The sequence below is a fragment of the Crocodylus siamensis genome, chromosome 3 (assembly GCF_052110815.1).
Source record: "Crocodylus siamensis isolate JL-2025a chromosome 3, ASM5211081v1, whole genome shotgun sequence".
Classification (NCBI taxonomy): domain Eukaryota; kingdom Metazoa; phylum Chordata; order Crocodylia; family Crocodylidae; genus Crocodylus; species Crocodylus siamensis.
In genome coordinates, this window is record NC_143397.1 from 158,168,066 (window position 1) to 158,188,772 (window position 20,707).

The following is a 20,707-nucleotide window of genomic DNA, read 5'->3' on the forward strand; positions in this document are numbered from 1 at the left end:
CATTGTTTCCGTTAAGCATCCACATGTAAAAAAGGTGAGAAAAATGTTATCATGTGTATGTCAAGTAGCCTGTCCATAATCATTTCTTGTAATTGAGTTGCTCTTAATTTTCTTGAGAAGTTTTCAGAGCTTCCCTTTATACTGAGCATTGACTGGAAGTAGAGGTTAAAAACAAGTAGTAAGATAAAGCAGAGACAGTTCAGGGCTGAGTGAAATCAACTTGGAAGCCTCCCAACTTCTTAGAAGGTGAGCTGTAGTAAGCTTTCTTGCTCTCTGCAGGCAGATTTAGATTACTGTTGTGGAACTAGCAATTGCTTTAAGATGGGAGCAACTTTGGAAATATGACATGTATTGAAAGTGCAGGGTTTTTTTATTTTTCACTTCATATATTCCCTGAAATTGATTTGAAATAGCCACAATTTTTAGGAAGCTGTTTCAGAATGTAATGGTAATTTCAAAATAAAATCATCTTGGGTGCAAAGATCATTTACTGGGCCACATCACTTCTTTATGGCTAGGGACAGAAGTTACACATGAACTGGTTTAAATGATCAGAAACTGGTTTAAACCTGTAACAGAAAAGTTTAGTGCACACAAGCCAGTTTCAAAATGGCCCAAACTAGTTTAAGATAAACTTGGTTGAATGTAGTATCAGACTTAAATGATTTAGGTCAAACAGGTTTATGGAAGTTCTGTCCCAGACCCCTTCCTGGTTCAAGTAAAATCACAGTCCCGCAGCACCCCAATGTGCTTGGCAACCCTGGACTGGGCTGTGCTGTCTGAGTAGAGCAGTGAGGGCTGGCTGATAGGCCTGTGTGAGGTGGCTAGTATTCACTTCAGATTCAGGGGACAGTGATTCGATTTGGTGATTCAAATCACTGTCTCAAATCGATTCGGCCAAATCTGATGCGGAGATTCGGCTGCCACTGAATTGGCTGTATCTCTGAATCAAACAGGCCCCATCCCCCACCTGCTTTCCCAGCTCTGTCAAAGGCTGCCCCAGCATCCCGGCTCTATTAAAAAAAAAAAAGCCCCACACTCACTGGCTCCTACCAGTTGGGGGGATGATCCCTGCTGCCCCACTGCCCCTCACTGCCCCACGCTGTGTGTGTGGACCCTGTCACAAGCCCCCAGAAGCCCTGTAGGCTTCTGCAGCAGCTGGTAAGTGTGGGGCTTTTTTTTTTTCTTCTTAAAGAGCTAGGATGCTGGGGCTGGGTGGGGCAGCCGCTGATGGGGCTGGGAGAGTGGGTGGAGGTTGCGTGATGGTCAGGAGGGCCGAGGTAGCAGGCAGGGGATGGGACCTGGCAAGGGTCTCCCCATGGTCCCCTCCCCCTTTCTCTAGCCCCCCCCCCTGCCCCTGCTTACCGGTATGGAGTCTGGGTCCAGCTCCCTGAGGCAGCGAGTGGGGACTGCCCAAATCTCCAAAATGCTTTGAATCTTTTCTGAATTGATTCAGAGAGCTTTGTATGTATTCAGACCTTTATATTAGTTTCTGAATTTGATTCAGATTCACAGAGTTGGCCACCGAATCGGGCTGAATCTCCTCCAAATAGAATCAGCACCCAACGCTTCACACAGCTCTTCTGGCTGACAAGGGGGTTAGGATTGGAAATCTGGCTGGGGACATGGTCTGGACTACCTGGCAGGGATGGAGCAGATCCTGCCAGAGTTTTCTCCACTGGAGTGGAGGGGGCAGGGGCGTGGGACAGTAGGCTTAGGTAGAGGGGAGGGAGGGAGATTAGCCCCCCCTGCCTCCCCTCTTCCACTGGCATGGAAATCCAATTGGGATCTGCCAACTTCCACTCCCCCAGTGGCTGCTCAAGTGTTAGGGGGCATGGCCAGCTGGCAGCCCAGGAAAAGATGGCAGAGGAGAGGGAAGGTAGGAGGATTTAATTCCCCTCCCTGCCCTCCACCTAAGCCTAAGGCATGCCCTCCTTCCCTGCCCAGCTTAGCTTCCCTTCGGCCTTCCAGCCACTGCCAAAGGGAAGGGAGGGCTTGCTCTAGTGCCTCCCAGCTTCTAGCCTGATCCACTGTGGCTACATTTCCAGAATCAAAAGTGAATGTCTGTTTCCTTGCTTCTCAGTTCAATCTACACAGGTTGGACTAGCCTGAAAAGAGTTAATGAATTCAGGAGTGGGCTTTTTGAACGTCTGTACTTAGCCTTCATGGCTGTAAATAATAAGTACAGTTGACAGTGCTGCCATAGTGTTCACTGCTGCTTTGTCATTTCCTCCTCATGGCACACAAGTTTTATTTCAAAATTGCCATTACTTTCTGAATCACCCCTGTATAAGTAGCAGTTTTACTACAACTTGACCCTGGAATGAAGTGATAATAGTCCTATATTTATGAAGAGGTTTTATGTTTTGAAAACTCATGTTTCACAGATTTAGCCTTCAGGAGCTTCATTTGCCAAGTACTGATATTTACTCATTTCCCTACCTTCCTGCCACCATTTACCACTTTGGTCAGATCCTCACCTGGTGTGTTCCAGACTTTAATTCCAATAAAGTCAGCCAACCAATATAAATGTGCTCCAAAGTCAGAATCTGACCCTATTTAACTGTTATTTTCAGTGGCATCAGGAAATGAGGAAATGCAGTACCTGTTATGTTATTCCTAGGAACACTGATATGATTTATAAGATAACTAGAGTTTTTAGAAATGAAACCCAGAGAGCTTTGCCTAGTCAAAGGATTTTAAATTACGGCTTCAGCAGTTGGCAATGAGCCATGTCAAATTTGGTGTTGCATACACCGCTAATGGTAAGGCTAGCAAGCAAGCAAGCAAGCAAGGGGGTAATGAAGGTGATTTTCAGTGACGGGCATGTATATTTGGATCATTTTTCAGTTTCTCCTTTCACCTCTCATTGCTTCTTGTTCTTGTTCAGGTCCTTTCTTTTGCCTTTCACTTCCCTTCTCTCATTTCCATGTCTCAGGTGATGCAGTATAACAGGGGAGGACGTTGGATCCTAGTCTAGATGGGAGATATTCTCTTGCCAGCTTGATAGTTGAAATGGGGCAAAGGGGAGGAAGGGAACTAATTTTCAAAGTAATGTGAGCAGCTAGGCTTAGACAACTGGGAAATCCTACAAAATCAGGACAATCAGTAAAAGTCATTTATCTGGGCATCTACCGTAGATACATAGGGATGGTCTACCAGATTATAAATAAAGAATGGAGCTAACTGCCTTTTAACTATCTTTAAAAAAGATTTTATCAGTAGAATCTTAGGCACTTACAGGTTTAGGCAGTAGATGAATGGGGAGTTGTAGAAGCTAAGGGATACCTAAATGTTGGAATTGGGTACCTGAGCTAGCAGTTAGGTACCTAAGTTCCCTTACGAATTAAGAATCAAATCTAAAAGGAAACTTAAGTGTTTCAACACCAAGCTTTGAAACACCTAAATTTTGAGTGCCAGTCCACCTAATCAGCAGCTCTAAGTTTTCTGCCTAAACTCTCTGTATAATGTATGAAAACATGTTGTCACTTAAGAATATGATCCACAAAAGCTAACATACTGTGCAGGGAGCTACCTGAGCATGCCAATGGGAAATACTATATTTTAAATAGACACGTTTTAAGTCTCACCCATCTCTAAGACTTAAGTGCCCCTCCGTACATGGAATTCATTAACCTGAACCCTCCCTTAGCATAATGTCTACATAAGCACTTCCTCAGAAACCAGGGTCCTGAGGGCAGAATCCTGTTTCACCCACAAGACTTCTGTAGTGTGGCTGCTGGCTAGTTTCTGAGATCAAGGACTAGAATTAGGCAACTATTTTGCCTGTTCAGACAAATAATTGTCCCGTACTTTCAGTGGGTACAAGCACGCAACTTGAGTAGGCCCACAGGTGAATCTGATTTTGCCCTGCAAGAATAAGCAACTGCTTCCAGTGAAGAACAACTCTTCATTTCAATGGGCAGCATGTAGATGCATTTTTGTAATAGGCGGCAGGATTTAGGCCAGAGGACTTGTATCAGTGCTAGTGGGTGGAGGCTCTGACCTGTTATATGCAGAATGAGCTGAGAACAATTGGATCTTCAGCCTTGACTTTAACCATGCCACCCTCTTGTATAACTGAATGTGTTATGAGAGGTGTTACATGAGAGAGGTAATTTCAGGAGATTTTCCAGGGGAGAGAATCCACCCAGGAGGCAAGTTCTTCCAGGCCAGCCTAGTTTGTTGTCTTATGATCAGGTTGTTGTCCTGTGCTGTGGGTGGTCAGTGTTCCTCTGTGTACCCATGGCAATGTTGGATCACAATGGAATGTGAATGGACTTAGCTGCATCTTGCCCAGCACTAAGTTGCTTCCGAGCATGCATAATAGGAGTAAATTTAGTTAGGTTGGACACAACTATAGCTGTATAAGGTAGTTAGCAATTCACATGTGATTTGGGTCATTATGAAAAGCACAACAGGAGGACATTTAGGGTGCATCCAGACAAGAGGTTCTGGGGGTCTCCTGGGGCAAATGCAGCACTAGTTCAGTCACATGGAGTCTGAGTGGCAGCCAGAGTATGGATCTGGATGGCCAGGCTCTGGTTGTGGCACATGCTGTTGCAGCTCGTTTTCGCCATGGCTTTTTTTTAACACTGGGATTTCCCGCTGTCAAATTTTGGCACCACATTACAAATTAGGAGCATGGTGAATGCTTGCACGTGCACCATGTGTAGTTTGTGGCCCCTCAAATAAGTTTGAGGGGCCACAAACTGCATGTGTGTCCTCATCTGGATGCACTCTTTGTCTTAGATGCCTAAAAACTATGGGAGTGTTATTTCTGTAGCAGTCTACTCCTGGTGCACAAATAAGTGGTATATACTCTGCCTGGCATCTACTAAGTGCAGTGACCTTGAGAGAAATCCTGTTGTAAGTGTTCCAGCCCAGTGTGATAATACATTAGGCCTGGCTACAGTTCAGGTAAACCTCCAAACTTAAAAGTGTTTTCCTGAAAGGAGCCTTTATGGTTTTGCAATTTACACTTCATTATCCTGCCAACTTCCATGCATGATAAAAAGAAGAGAACAAGTTGGGGTTTAAACTAAACATAGTATATAATAAGTAAATTGGGAAAATAATGGAAAGGCTTTAAGTTTCAAGTGATACATTTTAATTTTTCCCCAAGCATAAATTAGCACCCAACAATTCCCCTGGGATGAGAAATAATTAAAACTCAAAGTTCTAGATGTTTTCAGAAAACTCTGGCCATTTGAAAAGTTAAGATGATTAAACATGGTAAATTCTTGCAACTTCCCTTCTTGTCTCTATTCTTTCTAATTTTAGTTTCACTACTGCATTATCTTCTATTGTTGTAAATGAGATCTGTGCTCAGTGCTATTTACATGCTAATCTTTGCCTCAAGCCACGGTTACCAAAGCAGCTTTTTTATATTTTTCTGATATTCCTATTCTTGTTGCACTGAAAACAGTCGGCCCTCACAACTAACAGGCGCACTTGCAGTTTAGCTCCATTGTGAGTTTCCTTTGAGTGAAATAAAGTGTCCTCTTTTGCTGAACCTCTGCCATTTCCAGTTCACTGTTGAAACACGTTAACTTCTTTGTGTTCTTCTAGCCCATGAACAGTTATGGAAGATCCAATTTTGTTAGCACACCGAACTCAGAAAGAGAAGAAGCTTCCACATCCAGGCAGACAGAGGACATTTATGTCAACTACAGAAACTTCTCATGCTAACCCAGGATAAGAATATGAGCTGCTGCCTTATGTCCAAATTAACTAATCAAAGTACTGCACAATCATAGGCTTTTCTTGAATTATCTGTTTATACGAGCTTGACCTATTCATTAGTCTCCCATCAACTGCCCAACTCTGGCTGTCTGCACTGCACTCTGCAGTACAGTTTAGAGATACCTAATACAACTTTAAACAAGAAACAGGGAAAATGACCTGCACTGGTCATCCTGCTGGAATGCCCAGACCGCTTTGGGTTCTTATGTTAACTTGTTTAAGGTAGGTTTGGTATATCTACTATACAATGCAGTCCATATCTGGAGCGGGACAGTATTTATGTTTATATGATTTAAACTTTCCTAGTCAGTATTTTAAGCAATAATATTTTTGGTGGGAGAAATAGATTAAGCATCAGATTCAATTCTGATATCAGTATAACTGAATCTGTTCACACTAGGTCTGAATTTCATGAAAGCTTGATGTGAAAGAGTGAAGCAGAAGGAAAACAGGTTCTGTTTAGTCTAGTTGAATGTATTGAACCTCACCAATGGCTATCCCAATCGATTTTTTTTTATAGTGGTGGCAGTATGAAACTTTTTGTTGCCTATTGACAATATCCTTGGACATGAAATGAAACTGAGTTCCCCAGGTAAAATATAATAGCCTTTTCCTTCCTTGCTTAAAGTTGCTGGCACATGACATATTTGCTATATAGCTAACTGGCCTTACTATATAGTAGAAATGGAGCTTTAGTAAGTAGTATACCATTTGAATCCAGATTAAAGTTAGTCCTTGAAAAATAAGTAATAACCATTATTGTGGGAAGTTACTACTTGTGTGTCCACTTCTCTAGTGTATTACATCTAGGGGCAGTCACTTGCTCAATGCAAACTGACTCCCCTGCCATCTAGTGGCCAGACATTGTAATGGTATACTTAGTTTGGAAGACGTGGTGCATCCACTCACTCCTTATTACAAAGTAAATTTTACTGTGGAGTAAAAGTCAGGTAAACTATTGCATAGAAATCTTGTCATGCGTCCGCACCCTAAGAGTTAGTAGGCGCTGTCCATCTGATAGAGCCCCAAGCTCGTGCAGACTTTCCCAGCAGTCATTACAGTCACCTGGGCTTGCATGATTTTGAGATGGGCTGGGGCAGACTGTTTAACTCTCAGGATAAAAATAAAACCACAAGACTCTGTCATAGGCAAGTTATAGTTTATAATAATTTATTGTACGATTTAGTTGCACAAAAAATAAATGAGACCATGGAGAATACATGAGTAAATGAGGCAAAGCAGAAAAAGCATGGATAAGAACATTCACAAACTGATATATATGTATATACACACACAGATATAGATGTGTGTGTGTGTGTGTGTGTGTATGTATATATATTTTGCAGAAACCTATAGAAGAAAACACACAAATAGAAAGAAAAATCCCCAAACAAAGAAAACCAGAAGACAGACCTAAGAAGTGGGGGAGGTCTATACATCCTGTTGGCCCTCTACACAAGTGCTTTCAGGGAATGTTTGTGTGCATGTGTAGAATGATCACTTTGTCACGGAGGACAGAACCCACATAACTGAGGGTGTTAGCATGAAGACTGCTAGTCTCATACAACTGCATACTATTATGCCATAACATACTATATTCTGTATGCCAGGACCAATGAATCACTCCTGTTTTGCATGGTACCTCCTTTCTCTTGAAATGTCAGTGAAAATAGCATTGAACTTGAACATTCCTAGAAAAGGAGGGAAAAGGCAACATTATTCTGCCTAAGGATTCATTATCATTGCCACTTAGTTTGGCTGGGAAAGAGCATTGGCAGCAACCTGACAGCAAAAGCAATTTCTACTTAGTCTCTTCCAACAGAAGGCTGTTTTCATGTGAATGAGAAAACAGTGAACTAGATTCTTCTGGTCATCATGTGGGCACGTGTGTTTCAGACTATGGGGTAGATCACAGCATTGTGCAGTTATCTTACACTTCAGCTAAAACTGAGAAGTGCTAAAGACTAAAAACCCAAACAAAAAGTCCTTTAACCTATCACTGAAGAGTTTCATTGTTTACAATGTCAAACACCATTAGAAAACATCACTGTTTGGCTCTGTGAATGCCTTAACAAATACCTATACACATTACAAGGGGTACTTTACTTTTTCCACCTACTGAAGGAGTTAAGAAATATTAAATGTTTGCACATGACCTATGGATTTGCATCATGTAGATGAGGCTACACAGAAATATACTATTAATAATTTATTTCCTGAGTTATCAAATGTCATACTATATCATTCTTAATTGTACACAGTATTACAAGTAAAACCCTGTAGCAGTGGGGCTTTCCTCTGTCAGAGATCTGGTGATCCCATCTATATTTAAATGCCCAAAAGATAATATAATGACTGCTTTACGTGCAAGTGTCCGAATCAGAGCTCCCAATATCATATCATATATAAACCACAAAGTTGGCATAGATTCCCCTCCAAGTGTGTCCAGATTATTCAACATAGCATAAAGAGGAGTTGCTTTTATTGAGAATAATTTTTTGGTTTGAGTAGCTGTAGAATCAGTTTGTTTATTATGGCTGGTTTCTGGTAAGTGTCCTTGTTTTGCTGACATGGAATTGAGGGGGCCTTACATTTTCTGCTCATTTCTTTTTTTCCCCAAAATGTAATTCCATGTTTACCAGTTTTAAGGGGGAAAAAATCTATACTTCACACTTTTGCATTTCTTTAATCTATTTTAATTCACATTCCATAAATGTTTTTCTTCTACCAGGATGGTTCACAGGGAAAATTATCACATTACACATAGCACATTAAGGGCAATAATTTAATTTTTTTCCAGTTAGCAGACCAAGCAACATTTTTATTTTTCTAGTAAACGGTAGTATCAGTGAACAGCAGCTGAACATCAGTTGAAAGCATTTAAAAAACCCCTCAAAATTAAATATGTCAATGTCTTTAATGGCCCAAACTCAGTAAGTTACAATGTGACTTCAGAAAAAAAGAACCTGGCCAGGAGAAACAAATTAGTTGACATAAGTCAGTTAAGTCATTTGCCAATGGATACCACACAATTACAAGTTAGTTTATAAGTTTAGAGTACAATTTACAGGCCCTCCCCCCCCCATATGGAGTAACTACAAGTCAGTTCTAGTGACAACCAGTATAGGGAAAATGTCTAAGCAAGGGTGGCTTATATAAGTTATCGACCTTTTAAACCTCTTGCATTATGAATATGGGTGGAGGTGGGGATGGTATGCTATTTCAAAATGTGCGTGATGTAAAGTTAGTCTTTCGGGGGCTCCTTTTAAGGTAGCTCTTGGGACTTTATGACTGATTTTAACAGTAAAATAGCATCAGTAAAGGTATTTGTGACTAGGATTGAAATAGAGGGTTTAGTTGGGTTTTTTTTCCCCCTTTAAAGCTTGTCCAAATAATTAAAAATCAAAACTTTATTGGTAACATAAGCACAAGACAGCAGCCAACGTATGGGTCTACCACAGTCCATTTTGCATGATTTAAGGATAACAAAAACAATGCTTCCTCTTCACCCAAGTCTAGTTCCAGAAATACAGTATAATTAAGATACATCTGATGAGGATTTATGTGAATTAAAGCACATTTTCATATGGTTATTTAGTAAATATTTAATCACTGTGTAATATAGAAAATGACATTGTACTGATTAAAAACTTTTAAATAAAAGGTAAGATGGCTTGTTTTCAGTGATGCTAATACCAACACATTGCCAGTATTTATTTTTGTGTATGCTGTGTGCAAAGAAAGAAACAATTATACCATCGATTCATGTTTAAAGGGAAATCCTGTGCTTTACGGCATTGTCAAAACTTTCAAACTTAAAATACATTAAAGAAAAGCTCTCCATTTTCTAATACAAAACACTTGGAAAAAATGGCTACTGTGGAACTTCAATCTGTGAAAGCAGCCATCTTTTGGCTTCATGAGCCAGAAAGAGGATCAGGATCATACTTTGGGTGTAGGAGGAATATGAAGGAGAGCTGGAATAATGCATTATTTTCCCTAGTACTGTATTTACTTAATTTTGTGCCTATGTCCCAAAGATGATTTCTGTCCTTGTAATGCCCTCATCATAACAAACATGTAGGGTGGCCATCACAGAGGACAGTCCAGTTGTCCTCTACTGATTCTGTCCTCTGTCTTCTATTGATTCTGCTACTCTGTTCTCTGGCGATATGAAACCCGGTGCCTTTATGTCCTCTATTTTTGCCTTCAAGAGAAAAATAGAGGACATAAAGGCATTGGGTTTTGTATCAATAGAGGACAGAGTAGCAGAAAAACAGAATATCCTCTACGATGGCCCCCCTACAAACATGCTACTTTCGACTTGCCTTCACCTCTGCCCCCTTCGGGGTGTGTGGGGGGGGGGTTGTGTTTGCTAGCAGTGGAAGGAATTGGATGAGGGAATGGTGTTGCGAGGCAGTGGACTGAGGTGTCTTCAGGAAGGATCTTTGGACCAAATTTCCTCCTAAGCCCTGCATATTAACATTACTTGGAGGGGGCGGCAATGGGGACAGTAGCCACAGGTGATGCTTTTGGGGAAGAAGGGGTGCAAAAAATAGCCACAGCTGTGACTGACCACACTGCCACTGCTACCAGCTGGTGCTGCCACTGCCCAAGATGTACAGCTGCCCTGTTACGCCTCTGCTCCTGCATTGAAGGCCAACCCTCAAACCTGCTACCCAGTTGGGACTGCTTAAAACTCTTTTGCCAGTCAAAGGTGCAAAATTCTGCCTCCCACATTTCAGACTGACAACTTAAGGGTGAGAGCGGTTGGTTTCAAACTGTTCTTTAGTGTCCTGGGGTAGCATGGTAGGTCATCAGGGTTCTACCACAAAGTATTTGGGGATAATGGCAAAGCAGGCTGGGTGGGGGTGTGCTGCCATTGCTAGGCCTGGTCGCCTAGCTCCAGATCAGCTCACATAGCCCACAGAACTAGGGATAGGGGTTCTGAGGCAGAAGAAGTGATATGAAAGCATTTTGTGACTTTAGGTAGTTTGAAAAACACTGAGTCAGAGTCTTTGCCCAGGAAGAGTATTTAATTTTCCTTGTCCAGAGAGAATTTGAATGCATTTCCCACTTCTTACTATAGTGTTAGTCAGCAGGATATGGGCTAAGTGTTGACCAGAGAAGTAGCTAATTGTCTACATGAAGCTGCTTCAGAAGAAAGCCAACAGGGAAGAAATGCAGGGCCATGAAGAAAATAAGCCAGACGTTATATGGCTCTGTAAGCTAAGTAGTGCCCTACAAAGGAAGGGGTCCTGGATTCTAGGCTATGCTCCCATCTCACTGACTTTTATCCCTCTTGCATTAATTGTCACTGGATAAAAGGGATGGACACCACTAGCATACTTTTTGCCCCACTGGAGTGTGAAGTTAGGGCAGAGCTAAAGGTGCCTCACCTTTGGAGTCTGCCATACTAAGCTGTATTTCTTATAGCCTACTGACTTCCAGGCCTCACATATCTTCCATTCTTGACTGTCTAGTGGGCCTTCAAGAGAAGCGCTGTAGATTACCTTGTGATATGCCCATCTGATGGTATAGCGATTAGAGCAATTGTTTGGGCAGTAAGAAATGCAAGTTTAAATACCCTCCAAACAAGGTGGGGGCAGGGAAGCCAAGAATCTGAGTATCCCACTCCATGGGCAAGCATGTTAATCACTAAGCTAGTAACTGAAAGATGGAAGCCACCTGTTTCTAGAAGTGAGCCTTCTCTGGCCACACTGTTGAAGACTTGCACCTAGTTTTTCTCCCATAGGGCTGATCAGTTATGATGGCACCTTTTGAGTAGATGCAGGAGGAAAATAGGACCCGAAATCTGTGTAAATGTGAAAAAACTGCTTATGCAGCTATGTATACATGTATGCAGAACTGAGGAACATAAAGGTGAAATAAGATTTCTTAGATGCCTTTGCTTTGGACTGCAAAGCTCCCTCCATGTTTACACTTGAGTTTTTATATGGTCACAGATATTTCTACTTACATGCCTAACTGCTACTGAAGCTCTGTAGTAATTCCTGTTGATGCTGGGAGGCATCTAAACTTTGCCACAGGGCCAGACAAAAAGGGTGCATGCTTTTGTAGTTAGTGGTTAGTGGTTATGGTGTGGATGTTTGGTGTGGTGTGGTGTGGATGTCTGGCATGGCTCTGGGTTGCCCAGCTCTGCTTCTGAGGGGTGCACACTGCCCGTGCATGCTCTGCTCCCACTTTTTTCCTCCAGTTTTTTTTGACCACTGGATATCCAGGGGTCAAAAAAACCTTCCTTGCTGCTCCCTTGCAGTGTGAAGAACAACTGAATGTGCAGTATGTGGCACCACAGACATGTCTGCGGCACCACATACCGCACGACCATGCTTGTCTGGATGTGGCCCTAATGTCTAAGTGTAGATTTGAAACCAGATTTGGATCTTCAAGGGAGGTTGAGTTAGGCATCTATTCACCTTCATGGTCCTGGTCCCAGACATCCTTGCTGAATGCTGTGACTGAAATCTGTTTCTACATACTTCATGTTGCCCATTAATTCTGTTCCTGCCCCTCCCCCCTGACTTTCAACGTTCATCAGATGACTCTCTCCAATTTCTGAGTAATTTTATAAGATATACAGGGCCGCGTTCACCGTTTAGGTATCTAAGTGGTGCCAGAGTCTATGTATGCTATATTCGTTCCCCATTGCTCCTAGAGAGGATTGTTCTAAAGTATTTCCTGCCCAGGGACCAAAATAACTTAGAAAATGGGACTGTCTTGATGTCTTAATCAAAGCTCAGCTATAATTCAGACAACTCAGGTAGCTCCTCAATCCTGGACCTTGGGCAAAGTGAAAACCAATACAACACATTTTGAAACAAATAGCTGTATGTGATAATTTTCTATCGATGAAGATCCCAACCAAAATATTACATGGAATATTTTGAAAATTTTGCAACTATCCCCAGGACTCATAAAACTGAACTGACTTCTACCATTAAATTCACCATTATAACATTACATTCTGCTAGCAAAATGTGTCTACTACAAACATTCATACTGTATCTGCTTTGGTAGGTTGGTACCTACAAAAATCTACCAGTTCACCTTTAGTTAAAAAGATTACTTTGCTATGGCATTGCCCTATACTTCCCTATACATAATATAAGAAATTGCTGGAATATTAGATAGCTTCATACATTTACCTTGGTATTTCTAAGGCAACTGGCAAATTTTTAAGCACAGCCATTTTACCAGTCAACAAAGTGCAAGGGTGAAAGAGATAATGGAAGCACCCAATACATGTCAATGTTTAATAAAGAGCATATTTTCACCTTTTACGACAAAATAGCCAGTTTCAATGTGTTTTAGAGCATTTAAAAAAAATGTTGTTGATCTATATTATTTATTTAGACTGTTACAGCAATTTCTCTGGCAAACTTTAAGTAATTTACAATATTAAATAATCATGATTTAAGGGATCAGTAGGTTATTAGGCATGCTAACCTACAAACATATGTACATTTTGCAGCATTTTTTTCTCATATTCTTAAGTAGATTAGCATATATTTTAATTCTGTTTAAATATATTCTGTCAACACCACACTTTCTCATAAAGAAGGTTGGCAAGAAGATAGACTTTTTAGGGGTTCTGCTGCTTCCTCTGGAAGATATAAAACCCCATAATTGTAATGTGGAAGGCATATTTTCACTAGGATTCATTTATGAGTGACATGGCCTGAAACATGAGGACTGAACACATTGTATGCATTTTTATCTATAATAACCGAAGACACCATTTTTATTTATCTTAGTGTTTAATCCTTTCTGAAATGCTTCAAATTGTTTGCTTCAATAATATACTGCTGCAGTGAATTCCATAACTTATACAGCAAATATATATATCTATAGATATGTGTAGAGATATATATATTTGCATCTGGATTAATCAATGAACCTTAACTGGATTGCTACTGTCGTATTCTGAAAAGGCTAATTTGGACACTCAGTTGACCCTGTCTATGCTATAAATGCTTCTACTTGAGTTTTATCTTGTGATCAGAGATGAGCATAAGGTGCTGCTCGTACCTCCCACTAATGCACTCCCAATAGTGTAAGCTATACATTATAATGAAGTATGTTGCAGGGCACAGTACTATATGTGTTTCATGTCTCCTAAGCTGTGATACTTCCTAGCCTTTCTGTTGCCTCTGAGAACCCTACTGCTTTCTCCTGAAAATGCCACTGTTTGCTCTTGTGCTCTTTTTGATGCAAGATACAGTGCCAATAAGTTGTTAAGCATGAGTACATATATAGTATAATGGTTAGCATAATGCCATTATACTATTTTTCTACATTGCCTATTTTTCTTAGAATGGTATGAAGATGCAAGACAACTTTTATAAAAGCACCTCTAGAATTGAAACACCTCCTGTCAACTGAAGAGCTTTAAAAGATTACAGTATTAATATTGACACAAAGAAAGCATTATTTTGTACTGTGTTCTCTTCTTCATGAAAGAGCAGTGATGAGAATAGATGTTTAAGTGCTATCTTTGTTCTCATTATTGGTGTAAAATTCTCAAGAGACTGGATTCATTTTGTGCTATTTTCTGTGCCTATAACAGTCTGTTACAAGACAATGAAATATATGCCAAGAACAAGAATTTATTGTATATTAAAAATGGGGTATAACTTTGATCACAAAAAAGGTTACAGGAAAAAAACACTGAAAAATATATCCATTTTCTTGACAATGCTATGATTGTAACAAGCACAGAATGATGCTAATGTATTCAGTTGTTCTCCTGACACTTCCCACACACCAGGATAAAAAGAATATGGCCAAAATTTAACCTTTCTCAATACTGTTCAGTGTGAAATGTGAAATTCAGAAAGGGCTTAACTCCTTTCTCAGGAGCAGTTTTACATACTCAGCAAACAATGAGAAAAGAAAGAAATAGGACAAAATCCCTTCTCAGTTATGCCTCAGTTTTAAGCTCAAGTAGGCTGTAAGGCACAACTGAGAGACAAACTTAGTTTATCAAATATAGGAATAAATTGTAGAAGAAAAACGAATAGTGTATTTTATGGCAAAAACCCCATTAACTTCAACAGAACTTTGATTTCACCCTAGTAAATCAAACCCAGACTTCTAACCTGATATTTAGATGCCTAAATAAGTGGACTTATTTATTGTTCTCGTTTCTTCCTTGACTTCTTTGTTTTTGAGTGGCTGGGCTTACAGAGGAAACCTGATTAATGTTACTTCAGTAGCTGTCAGATAATCAGCTCCGGTTCTCATATCTTTGTGACTCTTAACATTCAATTTATTCTGATAGGTGTTTGTGGTTCAAATATCATACAACTTTTTTAGAAAATCAATCAGAAGGTAAATACTTGTATATAGTACAAAAAGAATAAGCTATTGTTTTCAGGAGGTGAAGAATTTGCATCCATGAAACTTATATGTTGCATCAAAACTTAATCTCATAGTTCAAATGCTACAGGTGTGTCACTACAATAATGTGCAATACAGCTACATTTTACTAGCAAAATATAAGCTTATTTTGTACTGGGGATGGGTGGCAGGAAGGGTCATGGGAACCTAGTGTTTGTATGTTGACCAGTAAATTCTTATGGAAAAAAAGGAAAACAAGTGCCACTGCTCTGTTAAAGAAAAGTCATTTCAGTTCTGTGGGAGCTAACCCTTCACATAGTCAAGTAAGGGTTTCCTGCTTCCTATGCCCTGATTTTCATTTCTCAACTTTGTAGAAAGGGTATTTTTGTATGCATGAAGCTATAAAATGACTAAAAGCTTCAAAACTGTAAAAACTAGGAGGAGATGAGTAGAGAGAGAGAGAGGTTTCTTCACTAGAAGGAATAGTTGCATATTAATAATGCTGGATTTCATCTTAGAAAGTGTAGTGCTTCAAAAGTCTGAGATCTTGTCATAGGAAACCAAGCCTTCGGGTTTTAGTTACTCGTTAAAATCCAGCCCAGAATGCTGGTAACCACAGTCTGTGCTGAGATCTCAGTCAGTTCTTACTGCATAGACGTCTCAGAAATCACTAGCATTTTTGGTGCTAAGTAACACCTGTTGAAGTGCTGATAAAGTCAAGGCTGATAAAGGAATAAACCTGAATTCCAACTCTTGCCAGCATACATAGGTGTTTACTCCAAGCTAGGATGGATGTCTGTGGGGTACTACCCATGATTTAAAGACAGGGGTTCTCAGAGGCTGCCTACAGCTCACCAAATGAGTAACCAAACAGGATGTTTGCAGGCTGAAGTATATAAATTATTGCTGCAGAAACCACTTTAATACTTCCTTTTTTTCAGATGTTGAGGCCCAGAACCTGCATGATGTAAAAACAGGCTGGGCTGAAGAAAAACAATTAAACCAGTGTGCTTTTTATTTACTATGCAATTCCCGCTTATTTTAATGCTATCAATTGCAAACTTTTGCTACAAACTCTATTAGCTCTTTGCTAGAATGAAACAGAACAGCTTTCCTGGCTAGTTGGGTATGATTTAATTCCTACATTTATTTTACCAACATATTTGTAAATCTTTTTTTCTTGGTAAGTTTGTCTTTTTTTTCACTTGCTCTCAAAATTTTCTTAGGATAGGGTGCAGGTGTGGAACTGGGAACAGAATTGAGAAGTCCAAGACAGAGCTCCAAAGGACTTATTCTACAAATAATACTTTGTGTTTCAGATTGTAAGATGTTTATCTTTTTGAAAGTGGACAGGCAAAAAGCTCTGTCGTAAGGACAGGATGCACTCAAAGTCAATTTAAAGTGACAGATAATGACCAAAATGTAGGTGTTTCAAAACAAGGAGTGCACTGTGTACTCTAAGGAGCTTCTGCTACCTTAAAATCACACTCGTCTCCATCCTGCTTCTCCTTTCCTGCCCTAAGTGAATTCTATAGCTTAGAAACATCAGCATGTGGCAATTTAGCACGTAAGTATTTGAGATGTTCTGGTAACAAGGCATAACTATGCAGTGCACCACTTGTTTACAGGGACAAATAGACACCCAGGTATCCTCAAAGTTTAAAATTACAGTTAACGTATTCATGTTACCAGAACAAGATAAAAACAACAGCTTTAAAACTGGTAACCTTTTACATTTCTTGGTTGTATCTGGGTACCACTGAAGACATGTTGCCCTCCTGCTCTCTACAGCCATGTAGCTGAAATTAGAGTGCTTTTTATCTTGGTTTAGGAGGGGACATCCTATTTGTGCATCTTGCACATGAACAAAGCCGAGACTTGAACAGGGATCTGTGTGATCCCCAGGTCCCTTACGGAGCCTTGTAGTCTCTAGGCAGCAGCTCAACCATGTAAGTGAGCCAAAAGGATGTCTTCCTTCTGGCAAAACCACTAGGAGCTGTCGAAAGGTGTCTCAGCAGGAATTCACTCATCTTATAGAACAGGTATATGTTAAAGCAATTCCTTCAAGGCAGTGTTTCTCGTAAGACCTTCAACTATTACCTGCCAGTTCCAGTTCTCCTAGGAAGTACATTTTTTGAGGATCATTTCTGAGGATAACATAGAAAGCCCTTGAAAGTGGTTATCATCTGTTGTTCTGAAGTGGCACAAATAATGAATTCACTTCATTTACTCACCTGCCACCGAATACCTCTGGTTCTCAGGGGTCCAATTTCCAACTGATGAGGGTACTGTAAGTGCTGCTGCTTCTGTCTCTAACTTCTTTACATATTTGTTTTTGTCAAAACGATTCTCGATAGATTTTGGTATCTAGTTCCCAGCCTTTATCATGGAATTAACTGCATACCTGTGGCTGCAAAAAATTGCTACAAGTACTTAAATATGCTTTGTTTGAAAATTATTGCTGTATACCATTGCGAAGGCAAATTAATGGAATTACTGTAGGTGGCTAATCCTTTTATTATGAATAACATCTGGGTATTTACAAGCCCAGAATGATGCAGATGTGTAGGCTAAAAGTACACAGGCTTTTCTCATGCATTACTAGAAGAGGTGGCCACCAGCTGCGTTAGAAAGCAGATACTACCTCCCTGCAATAGAGTGCATTGTTGAGTTTTATCTTCTCATCTTAAGTACAAGCAATGGCCACCATCAGAGACAGGATTTGGGATTATATGCACATGTGGCCAGAAAGAACTTCTAATGTCCTGGTATTTGTTTTTTATCTTGCCATATTCTTATACTTTGGACCATAAATATTAAGAGAGAAGTTTTTGCATCACTAAGCAAACCATATGAATGTGATATTTGAGGTGACAAAATGTAAAACAAAAATCACACCAAGACACTTAGAGGAAAAAAGTGCATAATATACATATTTTGTGGGAAAGTTGCAGCATTTGCAGTTTTAGAGAAGAAAAAATATTGAGCCAGAACCTCAAAGGATACAAATTTGGCATGCTGAAAATCCGACCCTTTGTACTGAATTTTACATGTATTCTTTGCAAATGCAAACATTCTCCCAGAAACAAAATGTCAACATGATTGCCTTTTCAAAAAGGGAAGTGCAGATGAATTTGTATTGATGGGCACATCTCAGCGTGCACTATGGGTGCAGTTTGTTGACTGTGGGGTGGTAATTTTTCACTGTGGTGTTAGCCCATCCAAATGTTATACAGATAGAGCTGTTCTATTTGTAAATGTGGTGGTAGTAGTGGAGACAGAGCAAAATAAAGGAAAAGAAAGGCAAAAATAAACTCAATTGTTGCAGGCTGCCACTGATTCATTCAAACAGATCACAAACCTTTTTCATTCAGCAGCTGTTCACTGAGGTATGTAAGACTACATACAATCTGTTAGCCTGTAAAGTGTTTGGAGAGAAGCTGAGCATACCATATCAATAAGGGTTTAATCAAAAGCAGACATTTTTTTTGGTACCTTTTTATAAAAAATGACCCTTTTCAAGTTAAATTACAAGAGCGAAAACTGTGTACTTGGAAAAATCTATGGTTCTCCTTGTTACATGTCCTCTACCAATCCTAACAAACAAATAATGATGGAAATTCCTTGGGTAATTATGGCAATCTGTTCTACACCAGGAATGGAATAAAAGGTCTCCTCACAAAAAATACAGTGAGCAGATCTTTCCCTCCCCAGTTTTAAAAATTTCAAAGCATCACATACTGTACATATATAATTGATAACCGTTATGAACATTGAACTCTTCAGAACAGCTGAAACTCATTCCTCACACCTAAGGGGGTGCTTTCAAAGGTCTCCCTTACTAATCCCAAACTCCAAATTGCAATTTGCATGGTTTATTGTTTTGGGTTTCTTTTGGGTAGGGGGTTGTTTGTTTTTTGTTAAATGTACCTCAAAGAAAGAAAGTTCTAATTTAGAATTGCTCCAAGTCTTTTCAAGTGAAATGGATAATTGATCCATGACCACATACACAATGCAGTTTGCATCTCAAAACTCTCTGGGAAATAAATTGAGAAAACCAAGTAACTTTAACCAGAAGGACAAGGATGGAACTCAGCGATAGCACAATTGAGAATCCTGGTCTGTAATGAGAATATAAGATTGACACTGAAGAACTCAGCCCAGATTTGTATGTCTGAAGAACAGCTTCTCCTCTTTTCAATTTGTCAAACAGCAGACTTTGCTATTTAAATAATTTTCAGAACAGGCAACTCTGCAGGGCCAGATCCTTCTCTTTGTGTGCGCACAGTTTTCAGTGGTATTCATGATAGTTGTGTGCACACAATTTGCCCCTAGAAACTTATGGTTAGATACGCACTAGGTAACGATCTTACTTTTAATGCAACGAATTCTATTTTCCAATGTATTAGAAAATGTTAACCTGCCACCCCACAATATATATCTGTCTAGCCATGGTAGCTATGGGAGCCTGATTAAAAAGGTGTTCATTCCTTTTTAGAATTACAACTTTGCTATTTCTAAGGATAATATATGCAGCATCTATATGCTCTTTAACTGGTAACATGTCTACAGTACCGACTGGAATCAGTAAGTGGCCACCAGGGTATAAAAGTGGATACTGTCATAAAGTGTGGAGATAGGCAAACTTGACAATGGAGATGGATGGCAAGAACCTCATATTGTGTCATCATGTTCCAACCCTAGGATGGGCATGTCCTGTCATGCAGAAACCTTCGCACCAACAGGATTTCATTTGTTTCAATTACTTGCTTACAACTGGAGTTCTTTTTCTTTTTATATGTGGACGAAAGAAAATAGAAGAAAATAAATAAAAGACTTAGCCTCTCCTTCCGGGAAGCTGTACTCCAGCTTTTAATCTTCATTGTAACCCAAGCGGAGCTGATAGGCCTCAGTTTTCACTATATTTTGTCTTTTGCTGAGGACGCAAGTGACTTCCTGACCCTACTGGCAGGTTCCAGGCTAGACTGTCTCTCTGATCAGCTGCTCTCTGTATGTCACTGCATGAGGCCTGAGCTGTAGCTGAATCCATAGCTGCTAGACAGCGACAGGGACTGCTGGTGCTCCTCGCTCTGCTCTGAGGCGTAGCTGGGAAACGTCTGTGCACGAGACACCTTTGTTGAACCGAGACTGTGACCTGGATGGAAGGCAGAGAACAGTGTATTATAAAGGTTTGCCATAAATCAATTTACTAAACTTCAAAAACAACTGAGCGAAAGGTTGTCTCTGAATTGGTTAGGAAGTAGGGTTTCCAATCTCTCTTTTCTCTCTAATGTAACGCTTTGATTATTGTCCTCCAAACACCTTTGAGGTACTCTTCATACCTGTGAACGGGCATATGTCTTGACTAATACAATATTGTTCATGCTCTTTACCTATCTATATTTGTGCCCCACTAACAGAGGAACATTCTTTTTCAAACAAAGAAGAAAAAGAACAAACTCATATTTTCACTGTGATTACAGTTCCTTTTCTTTTACGGATTCATTGTTTTACTCCCTGGTTTGTGTAGAGAGGTCCAGTTCTTCAAAGCCTCTTATACACCTACATTCAACATTTAGGCACCTTTTTTACATGTAACCAC

The 20,707-nt window shown here is 40.0% G+C and overlaps 2 protein-coding genes across 2 annotated transcripts in view; one reads left to right on the forward strand and one right to left on the reverse strand.

The window, feature by feature from the left end:
* Positions 1–6,408, forward strand: part of CD226 (CD226 molecule) — a 57,422-nt gene extending 51,014 nt beyond the window's left edge. The window contains exon 6 of the mRNA XM_090037299.1: positions 5,572–6,408. Coding sequence (XP_089893425.1) covers positions 5,572–5,691 — 120 coding nt within the window. The 3' untranslated portion in view covers positions 5,692–6,408. The remainder of the gene's footprint in view (positions 1–5,571) is intronic.
* Positions 6,409–6,658: 250 nt separating this feature from the next.
* Positions 6,659–20,707, reverse strand: part of DOK6 (docking protein 6) — a 490,286-nt gene continuing 476,237 nt past the window's right edge. Inside the window, exon 8 of the mRNA XM_090039593.1 lies at positions 6,659–20,260. Within this exon, the coding sequence (XP_089895719.1) occupies positions 20,121–20,260 (140 nt within the window). The 3' untranslated portion in view covers positions 6,659–20,120. The remainder of the gene's footprint in view (positions 20,261–20,707) is intronic.